The following is a 15623-nucleotide window of genomic DNA, read 5'->3' on the forward strand; positions in this document are numbered from 1 at the left end:
ACATAGACTTTCTTTCTTTCTTTCTTTCTTTCTTTCTTTCTTTCTTTCTTTCTTTCTTCTCTTCAAGAAATTTAAAAAAACAAAGTTTAAGTACATATTTCCATAGTTTGGGGGTTTTATAGTAGGCTTCGTACTCATCTTTAGACATTTTATTGCTAATTATCTTTTTTAAAGTGACAGCGTGTAGTTTCCCTGGCAATAGGGGGCAATACATACCTAAATCACTGCAAGCAAGCATTATTTTTGTGTTCAAGTAAGACCTAAACAACGGATGACCATTAGGGTCAATGTGTAAAACAACAATGTTTATTAATGGTGAAAGTTTTGTAACCATTTGTTACAAATCAATAAATGCATTTTGTCCTCACGGGCTTCCGTAGAAGGAAACATGGCATCTAATATGGCCTCGTCCAGAGACAGGTTTTTATGGTTATATTTCATAAAACTGCCAATATTTTTCAACAACATTGCATCTTTTAGGTTATTTACTACAACATTTCGATGGATATTTCCAGAGATTAATGGTAAAAACTACACATTGTCACTCTAAAAATATACAGGGCATGTGTATTGGATAAATTTTTATCAGAAAAAAATAAAGGGGGCCCCAAAAGTTTGGTTTTTATTGGGCCCATAATTCCTGGCATCACCCCTGCTGGGAGCCTTCACCACAAGAGTTGGTAGACTCTGCACGACTGGCTGGGATGGTTTTATTAACTGACAGTTTGTTAAACCACAGTCAGACTGATTTTCCAACCCAGACATCACCATTTTCTAAGACACTTAAGAAGGTTTTGCTACAGAACATCTAAGCCTACATTCCATCATTTCATTCATTCTCTCTGTTATCTTGTTTCAACCACCATTCATCATAATTTGTTCTGTGTCATCATTAGTAGTAGAAATATAGTTTTAAATGGATTTTTATTAACTACATTTTGCCTCTGTCTCAATTTATTACGAAGGTGTGATTTCCCTGAACTACCAAACAGACCAGGGGTAAGCTTACATCACGTTACATGACAAATGAATATTGGTGCATTTACTAAACAAGAAACCGAGACAGCAGCCGCCCAGGCTGGGATAGGAGACAGAGTTGAGTTGCCATATCGACGGCGCATTCCACATATCTTCTGAGGGAGGGGGGGAGATTGTTGTAGCCTTGCAGGCTCAAGGACGCCAGATTCTGATTAGAAATTGTTTTGGGGCCAGACAGAGATAATTTCCTCTCTGTCTTACAATTTGTTGGTCCTCAACCTCTCAAAATCCCAATAATGGACATTAATCTATCCCAATCCGTGCTGATTCGTCCACTCTCTCCTTGATGCCATCCATCTTCTGTGCCAATGAATGAATCTCGGCCAAAGTTCCAAGCTTACGATTCATCTATGTGAGTCTGTGAACTCACAGCGTGGTGCAATCCATCTCTGAGCTCGGGGATCAGGCCAATATTCCTCTAAAGTTCGTTAATTTTCCGGTAAGCCAGGTAGCCTCCAATGTCGATCAGCAGGAAACCCGACACCAACACCACTAATATCCACACGTCTTCAGAGTCCTCCACAGACAGCTGAGATAGACAAATCAAGTTCCACTGTTTCCAGGAGTCAACGATGTGTCCAACTGGGTCTGTCCCTTCTCTCGCTCTCATGATTGAAAAAATGTTATCAACCGCGTTGAGTGAGCAACTGACGAGATCCATTTTAGTGATCATGTCTCTGAACTCTCACGATTCAGAAAATATTCAATGTTTTCTCCTGTTGTGGTCGGACATTCCTTTTACTTTTTTAGCTTAGTCAGATAATTGTTTTCTTTGTCTCTTCTGAGGCTCCACTGTGATAAACACTTTAAAATAAACACTAATCGGGTATAGCTCATCACTTCTGAGGTGTAAACATTAGGCATGTTTCCATTACCAGAACTCCAGGGTAGTTCCTGGGATGGGGAACTTGACCAGGAGATAGGATGTCCCAGTCCTCTCAGCTGTTGTGTCTCCATTCATGTCCAGCCCTCTCAGAACTTGCAGAGACGTCAGCGTATCACGACTGCTTTGGCGGTGAGTGATGTCACTGATCAGCCCCAAAAAGTGCCCAAAGTAACATTAATAATATTGAAAGCATTTATTTTATAGGTGTATATAATAATTGTATCCATTCAGAGGACAAGAGCAGCTCTGAGTTTTGTGAGACATGCCCCTTTAATTAAGTCTGTGGGGGAATTTCCCAGTTTATTTCAACAGCTGTGAAGGAATTCCATCAGGTTTTCCGGTGTCTGGATTTATATTTTAAACGCATCGGTGCTTTATTTATTTATTTATTTATTTATTTATTTGCTTCCATTCTGCTTCAAAAGCTCCTCTTCTAATTTTACTGCTGCCGGTTGTTTTGGACATCTGCTGATGTCATTTCCTGCTGAGTTACAACCAATCAGCTTGAGTTAACTGGAGCTACTTCACCGGGCCGTTCGGAGTACCTACTCCTGACCAGGTGCTCAGAAGGTTCCTTAAAACGGCCCGGTCAGGCGGAGACGCGCGCATGTCGGGAGGTTCCTTTAAATCTACCTGAAGTTCTTGTAGTGGAAACACGCCTATTGATTGCCATAAAAGGCAACTTGTGAGACTTCAGGGGAGCGGTCCGGAGACGCTGAGCTGCAAACGGGGTATCCTGCTCACAACGGGCAATGATATTTCATTAACCCTGTAAAGTGTTATTTTAGCACATACTGGTTCAAGAAAATCATTTAAAAAGATGAAAAAAGTTGCAAAATTATGCCTTTAAAATATTTGGCCTCAGATCAACAATGATCATTTTTGGACATGTTTGTCTCTGTGGTTTCTATTCAACACAGCAGGGACAACAGTGTTTGTGTGTGTCTTCTTGTCCTCTGCAGGTTAGACATCCTGGAATGTAGAAACAACATGTCAGTAACACTTACATGGTGATTTGCGTTTGCTGACCTATTTGTTTCAGACAAACTGTCACGATCTGCCCCTGCCCGCCTGACTGTGTTCCTCTCCTGCCTTGATTACCCTTATTGTTCTCACCTGTCCCTCGTTAACCTGCCCATGTTTCCCTAATTATCCCTCTGTATTTATACCACCTGTTTTGCCCCTGTCCTTGGTCAGTTCATTGTTGTTGTTTGTTGGTGTTCCTGTTCATCCCATCCTGCCATTAAACCATTTTTACTTTTACTGAAGCCTGCATGTTTACCTCCTGCTCAGCTCATCCACACATGGTCCGCCGTCTCCACCTCCTACACCGTGACACAAACATTAGTGAGACTGAAAAAGTTTCTTCAGTTTTAATTATTTATTTGTGTGTGGATCATTTAAAGGTGCTTCATGAATATTTTACCTCTGCTTCATTTATGTAGTTGACGTCTGAATCAGAGTATTCAGAAGTTGATTCTTCAGTGTCATCATTCCCCTCTCCGTCCATCTGTATGGTGGTGATGTTCATTTCCATTTTTTAAGCAGAAAGTGATTCAAAACAAGTAATAATCACAGCAATAAAGATTGTAGGAAGATCTTAAACAGTTTGAAAGAAAGTGGATGACCAACTCCTGTGTATACACTTACCGTTGTTGTACCTTGGGAGCTCTGAATTCCACTGCTTGTCTCAGACGGGTTAATCCTGTAGAAGCACACGGACGTTAGATATGTAAAAAAAACCTACAGGGAAAAATGATCTAACCCATGCTTTACCTGCTCTCTTCCCCTTCCAGCAGTTTCCTGTAGATGGCAATCTCCTCATCCAGCTGCACTTTGACTCCGAGCAGATTTTCATACTCCTGGATCTGGTGCTCCTTCTCATCCGTCATGATGATGACCCGTGTCTCCAGACTTACGATGGTCTTCTGGAAGCCACTGACCTCCTCTGTGTGGCATTCCTCCATGTCCTTTATCTGCTTCTTCAGGGCATCATTCTGGATTTTACCAGAGAGGAGAGACAGGATGAAGCAGGTTTTTGAGGAGTTCATTTCAGTCTAACCCAAGAGACGGGTTCTACATACGATGACTTTGAGGGACTCGATCTCCCTGATGTGTTTCCGGTTCTGCTGCGTGAGCTCTGAGATGTCCTGGCGACTCTTGTTCAGCTCTTCGGTGTTCTTACTCATTGTCTGGTTCATGATGAGCATCTGTGGGGTCAAAGGTCAGAGATTACATTTAATAACTCAGAGAAATTGCAGCAGTGATGGAATGTAAAGAGGTACAAGTACGTCTTTACTGGTATAATTTTTCTGTATCTGTACTTTACTTAAGTAATTTTTTAGGCCTATTTTTTACGTTCACTCCACTAAATTTTAAAGGTGCCAACACTGAAAAACATTTTTGAAATCTTATTTCTGATTAGAATCAGTCACTCTGAGTTTTTCATGCAGGCTGAACATGAAAATAGTCTCCTACACCTACCTCCTGCATTAACTGATAGTTCTTCACAGCTACAATCCAGAGTTTCTCTCTTTCAGGATTTTTATATGATTGTTTTCTAGAAATCTGTGAAGGAGATAGTCTGACCCTGTACTGTGATTTCTCCTTCTTCTCCTGGCACTCACAGAGCACAGACGCTTCTGCTTTGCTCCCTTATCTTTTTTTTTTCCCAAGGCTCTTTTGTCCTGTCTGCCTACAGAGCGCTTCTCTGCATTTCTTCTAGAAATCACTATTTTTCAGAAATGGGTTTAATTAGATGATCATTCAACGCGATTGATAAGATTTTTTCTACGATGAGAACGGAGGAGGAGTCTCCCATTTGCCCTCATGGGACACATGCAGCGGGATATATGCTCGATTCCTGGAAAGAGTGGAAGGTCGTATGTCTCTCTCAGCTGTCCATTGAGGACGTCGAAGATATGTGGATATTTGGCCTGATGATCACTGGATTTCTTCTGATTGGAGTGGGACGATATCTGGTTTTCCGGAAAATTGGGAAGACGGGAGCGATTGGAGGGCGACCCGCACCCTTGAACAGCACCGTCCGGGTGGAGACCTCACAGACTGGGACGTTACTCGAGGTGAATCGTAAGCTGGACAATATCTTAGCTGCGTTACCGGTGTTAGTGCACAAATTGGATGTCATCTCGGAGAGGGTCACTGGACGGTGTGGAGATGTTTAATAACCCGAATTGGCTTCACTGAAGGACTGGAATGACCAGTTACAGACTGAAGGCAGAGGGGAAAATTATCTCTTTCTGACCCAAACACAGTCTTGTTATCCTAATCTGACGCCAAGGCAGCCTTGGACTGCCAACAACAACCCCCACGAAGGAAGGAATGCAGATAGATGCTGTGGAAACCCGTCCTTCTTCTGACCATCGCCTTCACCCTTGTGCCTTTTTTTCTCGCTGTTTAACCCCAACAGAGAGCAGATACGATGTAGGCGACAGAGAGCTCTTGGCAGTGAAACTCGCCATCGAGGAATAGACACTGGCTTGAGGGGGCTGAGATCCCCTTCATCATCTGGACCGATCACAAAAATCTGGTCTACCTGAGAGAGGCAAAGAGACTCAACCCGCGACAATACAGGTGGTCCTTTTTTTTCTCTCGCTTCAACTTTCAGATTTCATACCGCCCAGGCCCCAAGAACACCAAGCCAGATGCTCTCTCAAGACAATACGCACCTGACCAGGAGACTGAGCCCTCCACGATCCTACCCCCTGCGTGTGTGGTGGGAGGGTGACGTGGGAGATCCGAGACCAGGTTTTAGAGGCCCAGAGGACCGATCCACTGTCAAAGACTATATATCAGGGTGTCATACTTGTGCTCAGCAAAAGGGAGACCACCAGTCACCGACAGGACTATTAAACCCACTACCAACCCCTTCTCGACCATGGTCTCACGTGGCGCTAGATTTTGTTATGTGGTCTGCCGAATTCTCAGGCGTTTAACACAATACTCACCATTGTGGACAGATTTTCTAAAGCCTGCCAACTCATTCCTTTAAAGTCTCTTCCTTCTTCTACAGTCATGGCCAAGCTACTTATTAAACATGTTTTCCATTTGCATGGTATCCCGGAGGAGATACTGTCTGATCGAGGACCCCAGTTTATATCCAGAGTCTGGAAGGAGTTTGCAGAGGCTCTGGGGGCTCGAGTCGCCCTCACATCAGGATACCATCCTCAGACAAATGGACAATGTGAGCATATGAACCAAGAACTCAGGGCGATGTTACGCTGTGTATGTTCCGCTCACCCGTCGTCCTGGAGTTCTCATCTCGTTTGGATCGAATACGCCCACAACTCCCACGTCTCTACAGCAACAGGTCAGTCTCCTTTTGAGTCCTCCTTAGGTTATCAACCTTCCGTGTTCCCTCCACAGTCTCCAGCTCCTTCCATGGTTCCACAGTTCCTTTGGAGGGCTAAACGGGCTTGGGCCTCCACCCGGGTGGCTTTGGACAGGACTGCTGACAAAAACAAGTGGCTAGCTGATCGCCGGCAGCGCCCGGCTCCAGATTACGCCCCTGGGCAGGAGGTCAGGCTCTCCTCCAAGGATATTCCCCTAAGAGCAACCACCTGCAAACTGTCACCCAGGTTTCTGGGCCCTTTCAAGATTCTGGACATCCCCACTACCTCCACGGTCCGGCTGGACCTCCCTTGCTCTCTCAAGGTTCACCCAGTGTTCCACGTGTCCTTGGTGAAACCAGTGACCACTAACCGTCTCTGTCCTACACCTGCTCCTCCTTTGCCTGTGCGGTTCTACAGGGGTGGGGTCCTGTTTATTCTGTCCGCAGGATTTTGGACTCCCGACCCCGTGGCCGGGGCACCCAGGATCTCGTCGACTGGGAGGGGTACGGTCCTGAGGAGCGTTCCTGGGTTCTTCGCTCCTTTATTGAGGATCCGTCCCTTATCCAGGACTTCGAGGAAGCGTCTGCCAGGCCGCCGGGAGGCGTCCGTTGAGGGGGGGGGGGGGGGGGGGGGGTACTGTTATGAGTCGGGGTGAGTCCTCGTCTCACACATTCCACCTTTGAGTTGTGTTTCAGGAGAGGGAGGCTTCCAGCTGCGTCAGGTTAGCAATCAGCAGGACCGGCTACTTAAGGAGTTGGAGAACACACCTTCGACGCGGGATGATCACTACAGCTCGGTAGTTTCCAGCCTTCTAGTGTTGCAGTGATTTTGTGCCTCTTGTGTTTTTGGCTTATTGATCTTTGCGGATTTTTGTGCTCACACCTTCTTCAGGATTTTTGGAACATCTCTGGAGTAGAGACTTCTCAGGATTCAGTGACTCATCAGGATACTCACCTTTGCCACATATCCGTTCAGGACGCAGCTCTCTGGTGTTCTCTATCTGATCCGCTCACCAGCTCTCCCCACGCTCCCTCTCCTGGACCTCCTCACCCGGACACACACCAACTCTCGACCTGCCCTTCCCAATACCTACACCTCCGAAATTCCCTGTAAGTCTTTTCTCTGCACCTCCTCAGTTAAGACTTACCTCTCTGGACTCACCTTTATTTGCTCTCCCCTCCTCAGGCGCTGCACTCTGTTTCCCGACCTCCACTGGAATTCCCAGTGTGCCTTATGTTCTCGTTCTAAAATAAACATTCTTATTTTTTTCATTAAATCAGTGAGTTTGTTGTGATTCTGCATGTTCTGGGTTAAACGCCTTCCCCAGACCATGCCAGTCCCAGGGCAGCTGTGGCTACAATGTAGCTCATCACCACCAGTGTGTGAATGACTGATTGTGTTGTAAAGCACCTTGGGGGGATGTTAATCTGAAATTTTAGTTATTTTTTCAAGCCTCCTTTTTCAGAAGATTTTTTTTTAACCAACAACAAAATTGAAAGAAAAACTTTACATGATGAAAAGCTGCTTTATCAAATCCGATGGATCAGGACCGCATCATGCTAAACCCACCCACTAGTATGATTACAGATTAGCAGTGTCTCCTACCGAGGACTTGTACTGCTTCTCAGCTTCACTTTTATTCATCCTGGCTAGGTCGTTATAATGTTTCTTCACATCTCTCAGTGTATCCGCTATCTTAGGTTGGGACGTGTCCACTTCATCGAAGCTCTTCATCTCATTTATCTGTTCCTGCAGATTACGAACCTTCTGCAGAAAGACAACAAAGTGAGTTACATCTCTGGAAAAAATGATTTTAATAGATTTTAGCTGCAACATAACAAAGAGCCAAAATTTACTGGGGTCTGAATACTTTCCGTAACCACTGTGAGGTACAATTTAAAATCCAATAGACGGAAAGTGAATAAATGAAGAAAACCAAAACAATCGGAAGAACCTCTTCAAGAATCTTCCTCTGGAATTCCTTTTCCTCCTGCAGAACCTTGATCTTGTTCTCCAGAACCTTGCAAGCCATAATTGGAGCATCCAGATTCTGCAGAGGTTTGGGAGTGCAGAAATTAAAGATAAATAATCTAATATTAACCTAAATTAACCAAAGGTTAGACAAATGTTATCCAGCATGTAGTCTGACCTTAACACCTTAGCTTGATCTTAACAAGCATTTCAGAAACAGAGTAATTCTTTTTATGAAGCTTCACCTCATTCAAGCAATAAATCAATTGAAAAGTACATTAGAAAAAAAAATCGTCAGTGAGTTTAACATTTGACACCATAATAATTACCATCTTCAGCGCTGTTAGAGTCCTCTTTGCTTCTTCTTTTTGAAGAGTCTCCTCCTGCAATCTGGACAGGAAATGAATTTAAACCAACATTAAGTGTGTCGTGTGACAGCAATGGTGCCCAAAGCAAAGTATTGCATTTTAAAGGTTAATGAAGTAAGAATGACATCATGAGGTCAACTTTGGGTACTGCAGTCCATGTTCCAAAACAAACGAGCAACTGTCACGGCTCAGCGCCAGAAAGTTCTAGAAGTCGAGCCACACACAGTAAGTTTATAAGTAGATAAATACATTTCACTGTATTGTCAGTACATACATACCAATATCTGATATAAAGATCACTGTTATGGCCAATAACCGATATTTGCTGATAACGACAAATGCTTATAAAATCAGCTATTTTGTATAAAATTGTTACGGCCGCCGCCGTTTTGGAGCCCAGTGATGTGCTGCACTCCGTTTCCTGTGCAGAAGAGCAGCACCTTGGACAACTGCTCCTTGGGAAGCTGTCTTTACTTCAGGACCATGGACCGTGCCAGAGCAGCAGTCACGTCCAGCTGGGACTTTTCAACTCATCAGCTGGCCCTTCAAAAGCGGCCAGCTGAAGCTCATCGGGGAGAGAAATGTTTGTAGGTTGCAGCAGCAACGTGTGTTCGCTCCCCTTGGCGGTTATCTTGGTCTTGTGGTTAAAACCAGTTTGTAGTTTGCTTACTTTTGAGAAGAAGCAATCTCAGGACTTTTTGTGTTTGGGATAATTTGAGTTAACCGGTAATTTTGGTTTGGTGAGTCATTTAGACTACCTTTGGGTAAAGTACCAGGTGGGGTTTTTCCACTTTTGAAGTCTCGGTTTCCTGAGCTAATTTTGGTGTTCTGACAATTTTAGTTAATTTTGTACCTTTTGTTTGGTTTGTCTTTTAGACAAACCTTTATTTAACTACTTGGTGGGATTTTTGCCCATTATCTTAAGTTCCAGTCTGCTTTATTTATTTTAGGATTCTTAGTGTGGTTGGTCCTTTGGACATTTTTAGTTAATTAAATAAATTTAGCTTAGTTAAATTCTAGGTAAGGGTTTTTGGCCCCTTCTTTAGGTTTTTCTTTTCTTTTTAATAAAACCTTTGTAAAGACAAGGACACTTTGAGTTTGGTTTTGCTTTGTCAAGCCTTCTTCTCCCCCATTAGGGTTACTTTGCGTTAAACTCGTCCTTATGTTTATTCCCCTCTCCTCCCTAGCTGAGCACACTGAGGGGTGTAACAAAAATGTAAATTATTATAGCTGAATTTATGTTATTATGTACACACAACACACACTTTTACGCTTCTGAGATGATTACAATCACTGTTCCCATGACTAAACAAATATCACCCCCCTCACCCTCTGAAACAGGCAAACAAATGGAGACGAGATGGAAAAAATATTGGTTGTTAATATTGGCCCGGTTTTATTTATCGGACCGATTTGTTAAAAAATGACTAACATCGGCCGATACCGATATTGATGCCGATATATTGTCCATCCCTACTAAATAGTTTTTTTTAACTTATACTAGAGCTTTAACATTGATCTCAGTGTTTGTTGAGTTAAAAACTTAAACTTGCATTACAGCTGTTAGCTAAAGTTAAAGTCCCATTAGTTGTCACACACACTGATGTGTGCGCGAAATTTGTTCTCCGCATTTGACCTATCCCCTGGGGGAGCGGTGAGCTGCAGACACAGCCGCGCTCGGGAACCATTTGGTGGTTAGCTTTTTCAGTTTGCTGATCGTCAATAAAAAAAATCACAAGAAGAAGAAAAAGAAGACATTAGCTTTTCTGTGGCGTCATAGTGGAGCCTGGAAGTAAAAGTGAAAGGGTAATGTCTTTGGAGGTAAAGCAAATAGCTACATCCAGAATAAACATCGACATGTACAACACTAGTTTGAGGAAGCTGAAAAAGGCTATAAAAATCACAGACTGATAGTGACCTGGCTTTGTTGCTACTGGACTTGTGAGTAATAGTATTGTTTGACCAACAGTGTTCGTCTTTTTGGTTTGTGATTTAATTAGTACAATTTTGCTCATGTTAGCATTAGCGTTGTAAGCGCTAGCTACAGCATGCTACTGCAGGATTGTTTACGGTAGTTGTAAGAAGCAGGAAAATGTTCTGTGTTACTTTTATTATTATTATTACATATTTAAAGAATAGCATCCAAACAATCTCTATAGCAATGTCAAGTTTTCAACATCTGTACACACACACACACACACACACACACACACACACACACACACACACCACCTGCCCATCCCACCTTTCATTTAGCTCACTCAGCTCCACCTCCAGCCGTGACCTCTCATTAGCCTGGAGCTCCACCTGCTTCCTCAGCTTGTTCAGCTCCTCCTCGTACATTCCAGTGATGTGGTTCAACTTGTGGCCTTTCAGACCGTCCATCTCCATCACCAGCTTCTGGTTCTGCTTCTCCAGGAAGCGGACCGTCTTGATGTACTTGGCGAAGCGAAGGTTCAGCTTCTGCAGCTGCTCCTGGTCATTGATGCTCGTGTCCAGGAACTTCCTGAAGACGTCGTGCTTGCTGGTGTTCATTCCGGTGCTTAAAGGGGCAGGAGATGTATCTTTGATGTTAGTGGGGGACGTAGTGTCAGATGCTTCTATGTCCGTCATGGAGGATATCAGACTGCAACAGAGAGAGGAATTAATAAAGAAATGGTTGTTGCTCCTCCATTCTATGAAAAGTGTTCACACATTATTTTCTCTAGTCCAGTCCCCCCCCCCCCCCCCATTTCTTTCACCCATCTTCACTCTTTCCTTGCACCTCAGCTGCACAGATTTCATGTGATTTTTTATTTAAAATGTGAAATCTATGAGTAAATCTGACTGAATTTCTACAACACACAAAATTTCTTAAAATAGGTGCTAATTTCATCAATTTAGAAAAACATGTTTTTTAAAAATACTTTTTCAGAACTGATTATGCCCCACTAATTACATCATAAATAAATATGTTTATATGAGGACTTGAAACTGAATTTAAAACATCAACTCTTCTACATTTTTATTATTAAAATGCAAAGCCCCAAAATACAAAAATAATATTTTTATGGTTTATAAATGAGAATATAAAAGTAAATAATGTCCTTTGTGTGTGCAGAATAGCACCAAATAAGATAAATTCATCAAACATTAAAGAAAGTTCTACTTCAAAAAAGCAAATGAAAATCATTTTTGAGTGACCCTGTGTAATGTCCAGCAATGGTCAGTTTCCACCTACAGATTGACCTACATGCTCATCTGCAGACATAAATAAGGTGGATTTTACATCCTAGCTTCCAACAAACCCACAAGGCTACTGCAGCCTTGTTGACGTTTCATGAGGAACAAGATGTCAGGCTGTGTTCCCAAACAAAGCCTTCTTTTGATAACACCACAGGATTGCTCACTCTCTGAATAAAGTGACTATTTTCAGCTCATATGAGCTAATCAAACGTGAAATGAAATGAACAATAATGGTTGATGAATAATAATAATGTCTTGATTTATCTGTGCTTAAATTAATGAGGTTGATTAATCTGTGCTTGAATTACTGAAGTTTTAAATGAATGTTATTATTACATTCAAAGATTTACATATGATGATAAGTAATGTTTGATATGACAAGTGAATCGTTATCTACACTCAGACACAAGGTTCATTAGAGATAAATTAAAGTTAAGTTAAACGTCATGGCACATAGATATTTTCTTAGCCACAAATCAGAGCATCCTGTATCTGAAAGAGGCGTGACGTTCTGAGGTTTGCTTGTGAACACCACTTAACATGGCACGTCCCGGTTGGCCAAGAAATCATAATATGAGAATATTAAAACAGAGCTCATTTGACGGTGAGCCAGTTCTAGAGAAAGCTACGGACAGGCCATCCGGAACAAACCCTCTTTAACCCAGAGCATTTTTGACAAGCTGTCAAAAACCCTGCTACACGCTAGGGGTTGTATGAACTAGTCGACTATTCGACTTCACTGCTCTGTAGTGAATTTTTATGCCTGTCATCGACTAGTCGCTGGCTATGTTGATAATGACCAACAAGATGCAGTCCTCGGAAAAGACAGCAGGTGAGGAGCTCCTGCGCGTCGGGAGGCAACGCGCTGTGCCAGAGCATCGGTACTGACACCCGCCATGAAGCGCACATTTAACCAAATTGTGACGTTTACCCTATTGCAATTTAACCTTCCCCTCACCCTATCCTAATCTTAACCAGCTTGCGCATGCAAAGCTCTGATAGTTGACGCGTTCCAGACATCTGCGTCCTGAGCACGGCCACAGTAACATTATCAAATCAGGTGTCACCACCTCAAAAACAAATTTAACACGCGATCGTTCATGTCGGCTCATTTCCTTTTATGTTTTCTGTCTTTAATTTGTGCCCGATGCGTTTCGCTGCTGTGGAGCGGGGCGCATCACCTTGTCCTCCGGTGACGCACCTCACCGGTGCGGCCGGCGCGCACCCCGCTGTTTTTGCGGTCGGTAGATCTTTTAGAACTGCAGTTCAAAGGTAACTCATGAGGTGAATATATATGAACCCAGGTAGCAGTTTTTCTTTAGGATTGAGAGGAAATGCAGGAAGATAATAAACAGACAGGACAGAAAAATAGTCAAATAAAAACAAGTTAGTTTTTGTACCTGGTGGTTGCAACAAACAGACACCACTGAAGGTAATCAGAAGTGAGGAACAGAAAATGAAATAATTATTTTAATGTCTAGAGCAGCAGGAACTCTGAGAAGCTGCAGGCGCATCAGTGAGTTTGCGGCCGCTGCGCAGGGGGAGGGGGGAGAGGGCTGAAACAGACACTACCGTTGTTAAGAGAAATGTGTTTAACTTTGATAATGTGGGCCCAATTTTAATTGTCAAAAACTCCAGCGAACCAACCGACCCCCCACCCCCACCGCCGCTTCAGGTGTATGACGTCATCAACGACTAGTCAAAGTCGACTTGATTTTCATTACTTGACAGTCGACTTAAAAAAAAAATTAAGTCATGCAGCCCCTGCTACACGCTGAAGCTGACACAGCAAACAGTTCCTGCAGAACAAAGCAGATACAGTTCCGACTCCTCAAGAGTCCTTCCAGATGCAAACAAGTTCCAACCTGTGTGCCTGGCGACATCTCTGGACTGGAGAAGTCGGTACTGCGGTCAATTTACTGGACCTGGGTGCCCAGAGGTCATCCGACCTCCCTGACCTCCGGATCCACGAAGAGGTTCTCCAAAAACGGTGAGGTATAACACGTGATTGCGTCTGATGACATTTTAATAAGAACCATCTTCATAGTTTAATGCAAACCAAATTCTGTTTCACACCCAGAACTCAGTTCTTCTAGATAAAAGATTCTGATAAACACACACCATTCAATCTCCATGCATCACATCCCATCCTCTTAAATTCATCCATCACAGTAGCCTTGGTTAACTTGCCATGGTTTTATTTATTAGAAAATAAATATCTTACCTTTTATGAACCTGACTCTGTCTGAATTGAGATGAAGTGTGTTGGTCCCTGGAAAAAGCAAAGAATCCTAGAATCTTCTGATTAAACATCCAAAGACCAATCAGGTTGATATTCTATATTTATATAGAATATCACATCATATTGGTCATAAGTAAAGGTAACATATTAAGCTTAAAAGCAACAATATTTACCCCTCTACACCTGAAAAGTTTCAAAGTAAGAGAAATAGTAGACATCTTACATTTATTAGCTTTCAGTGAGAAATCCTGCAGAAGAGTGGATGATGTCTCACCTCTGTCAGGCGTTTGTCTTTTTATGCACATGAATATTGCTCACGCCCTTGAAAAAGTGATTCTTTCACTTTCCCTTCCTGGTACTCCCTATTTAGTTAAACATGTTGCTCAGCCTGTATCTTGTTCGATTATCAAAGAAAGAGTTCCTGTTGGTTTAGGTAATGCAAAGTTTCATTATGAGATGCAACTAAGATGCAGTGTTGCTTTGATTTCCTGATTTTGTCCTTCGTTCAAACTTCCAAAATTGCAGCTAAAATGTTTTTACTCATAAAGTTTCTGGTTTAGATGGATACAAATTCCTCCTAAACATTTAACACCTATTAGAACATTGACGTGATTTAAAGTAAGCAGCCATTTAGTCATCTGAAGAACTTTCTCGATTAGCAAAGCAAGAAAATTCCTGACCAGTTCTAACAAACCAAAAATTTGGGTTCCCATTATGTAGTTATTACCTTAGGAGAAAGATCTTGTGTAACTTGAATATTTTCATATTTAAAACATAAACTAAACACGCGTCTGAGATAAAATGGTTGAAGACGTTCAACGTTTATGTGAACGTTTATGTGTTGGGGCGACGGTGGCACAGGAGTTAAGTGCTCGCCCCGTAATCGGAAGGTTGCAGGTTCGAGCCCCGCGCAATCTGTCACTGCCGTTGTGTCCTTGGGCAAGACACTTAACCCACGTTGCCTGCTGGTGGTGGTCGGAGGGACTGGTGGCACCAGGGCTCGGCAGCCTCGCCTCTGTCAGTGCGCCCCAGGGCAGCTGTGCGTGAATGTGTGTGTGAATGGGTGAATGACTGATTGTGTTGTAAGGCGCCTTGAGGGGTTCCATGACTCTAGAAGGCGCTGTATCAAATACAGGCCAACGTGCAGTTTTGGTTTCGGGTGCCACTTTGACTCTTCAGGAACTTCAGAAATGAAGCTGCACCTGCTGCTCCATCCACCAAGAGCCACTCTTGGTGGATGGAGCCAACTTTGTGCCATCGCTCAGCCCACAGGAATGTTGGGTGTTTTAATTCTCTCTGAAAACAGCAGCGTTAGAGAAGGTGAGTCAGAGATGTTCTCTCGAATCCTGATTATGCGCTACAGAGACTTGCAGCGGTGCAGCCACACACCATTCCAACATTTTCAGAATCTTGTACATTCTACCTTATTGTTTCACACAGTAAAGAACAAATAAACAACTATTGGTTGCTAATCTGGTTTAAGGGAGCTGCAATTATTTTGTATGCAAACACACACACACACACACACACACACACACACA

The 15623-nt window shown here is 42.9% G+C and overlaps 1 protein-coding gene across 1 annotated transcript; it reads right to left on the reverse strand.

Moving 5' to 3' along the window:
• Nucleotides 1-908: 908 nt before the first annotated feature.
• LOC107384652 (desmin) lies at nt 909-14383 on the reverse strand. Its single transcript, XM_015958011.3, has 12 exons — nt 14306-14383; nt 14065-14112; nt 10861-11241; nt 8577-8637; nt 8231-8326; nt 7882-8043; nt 4009-4134; nt 3701-3921; nt 3575-3629; nt 3351-3434; nt 3207-3249; nt 909-2896 (listed from the first exon to the last, which is right to left on the reverse strand). Coding segments are annotated over exons 1-11 (1272 nt in total). The 5' UTR covers nt 14308-14383; the 3' UTR covers nt 909-2896; nt 3207-3213.
• Between the last annotated feature and the right edge of the window lie 1240 nt (nt 14384-15623).

Source organism: Nothobranchius furzeri, chromosome 3, assembly GCF_043380555.1.
Source record: "Nothobranchius furzeri strain GRZ-AD chromosome 3, NfurGRZ-RIMD1, whole genome shotgun sequence".
In the NCBI taxonomy this organism is placed as follows: Eukaryota; Metazoa; Chordata; class Actinopteri; order Cyprinodontiformes; family Nothobranchiidae; genus Nothobranchius; species Nothobranchius furzeri.

What these genes read in the sequence shown, in the direction of transcription:
- LOC107384652 (XM_015958011.3), bottom strand. An exon ending in CTGAGTGAGCTAAATGAAAG is followed by an intron (nt 8,638 to 10,860) that starts GTGGGATGGGCA and finishes TTTCCTGTCCAG; the next exon opens with ATTGCAGGAGGAGACTCTTC. An exon ending in TCGAGTCCCTCAAAGTCATC is followed by an intron (nt 3,922 to 4,008) that starts GTATGTAGAACC and finishes GGTAAAATCCAG; the next exon opens with AATGATGCCCTGAAGAAGCA.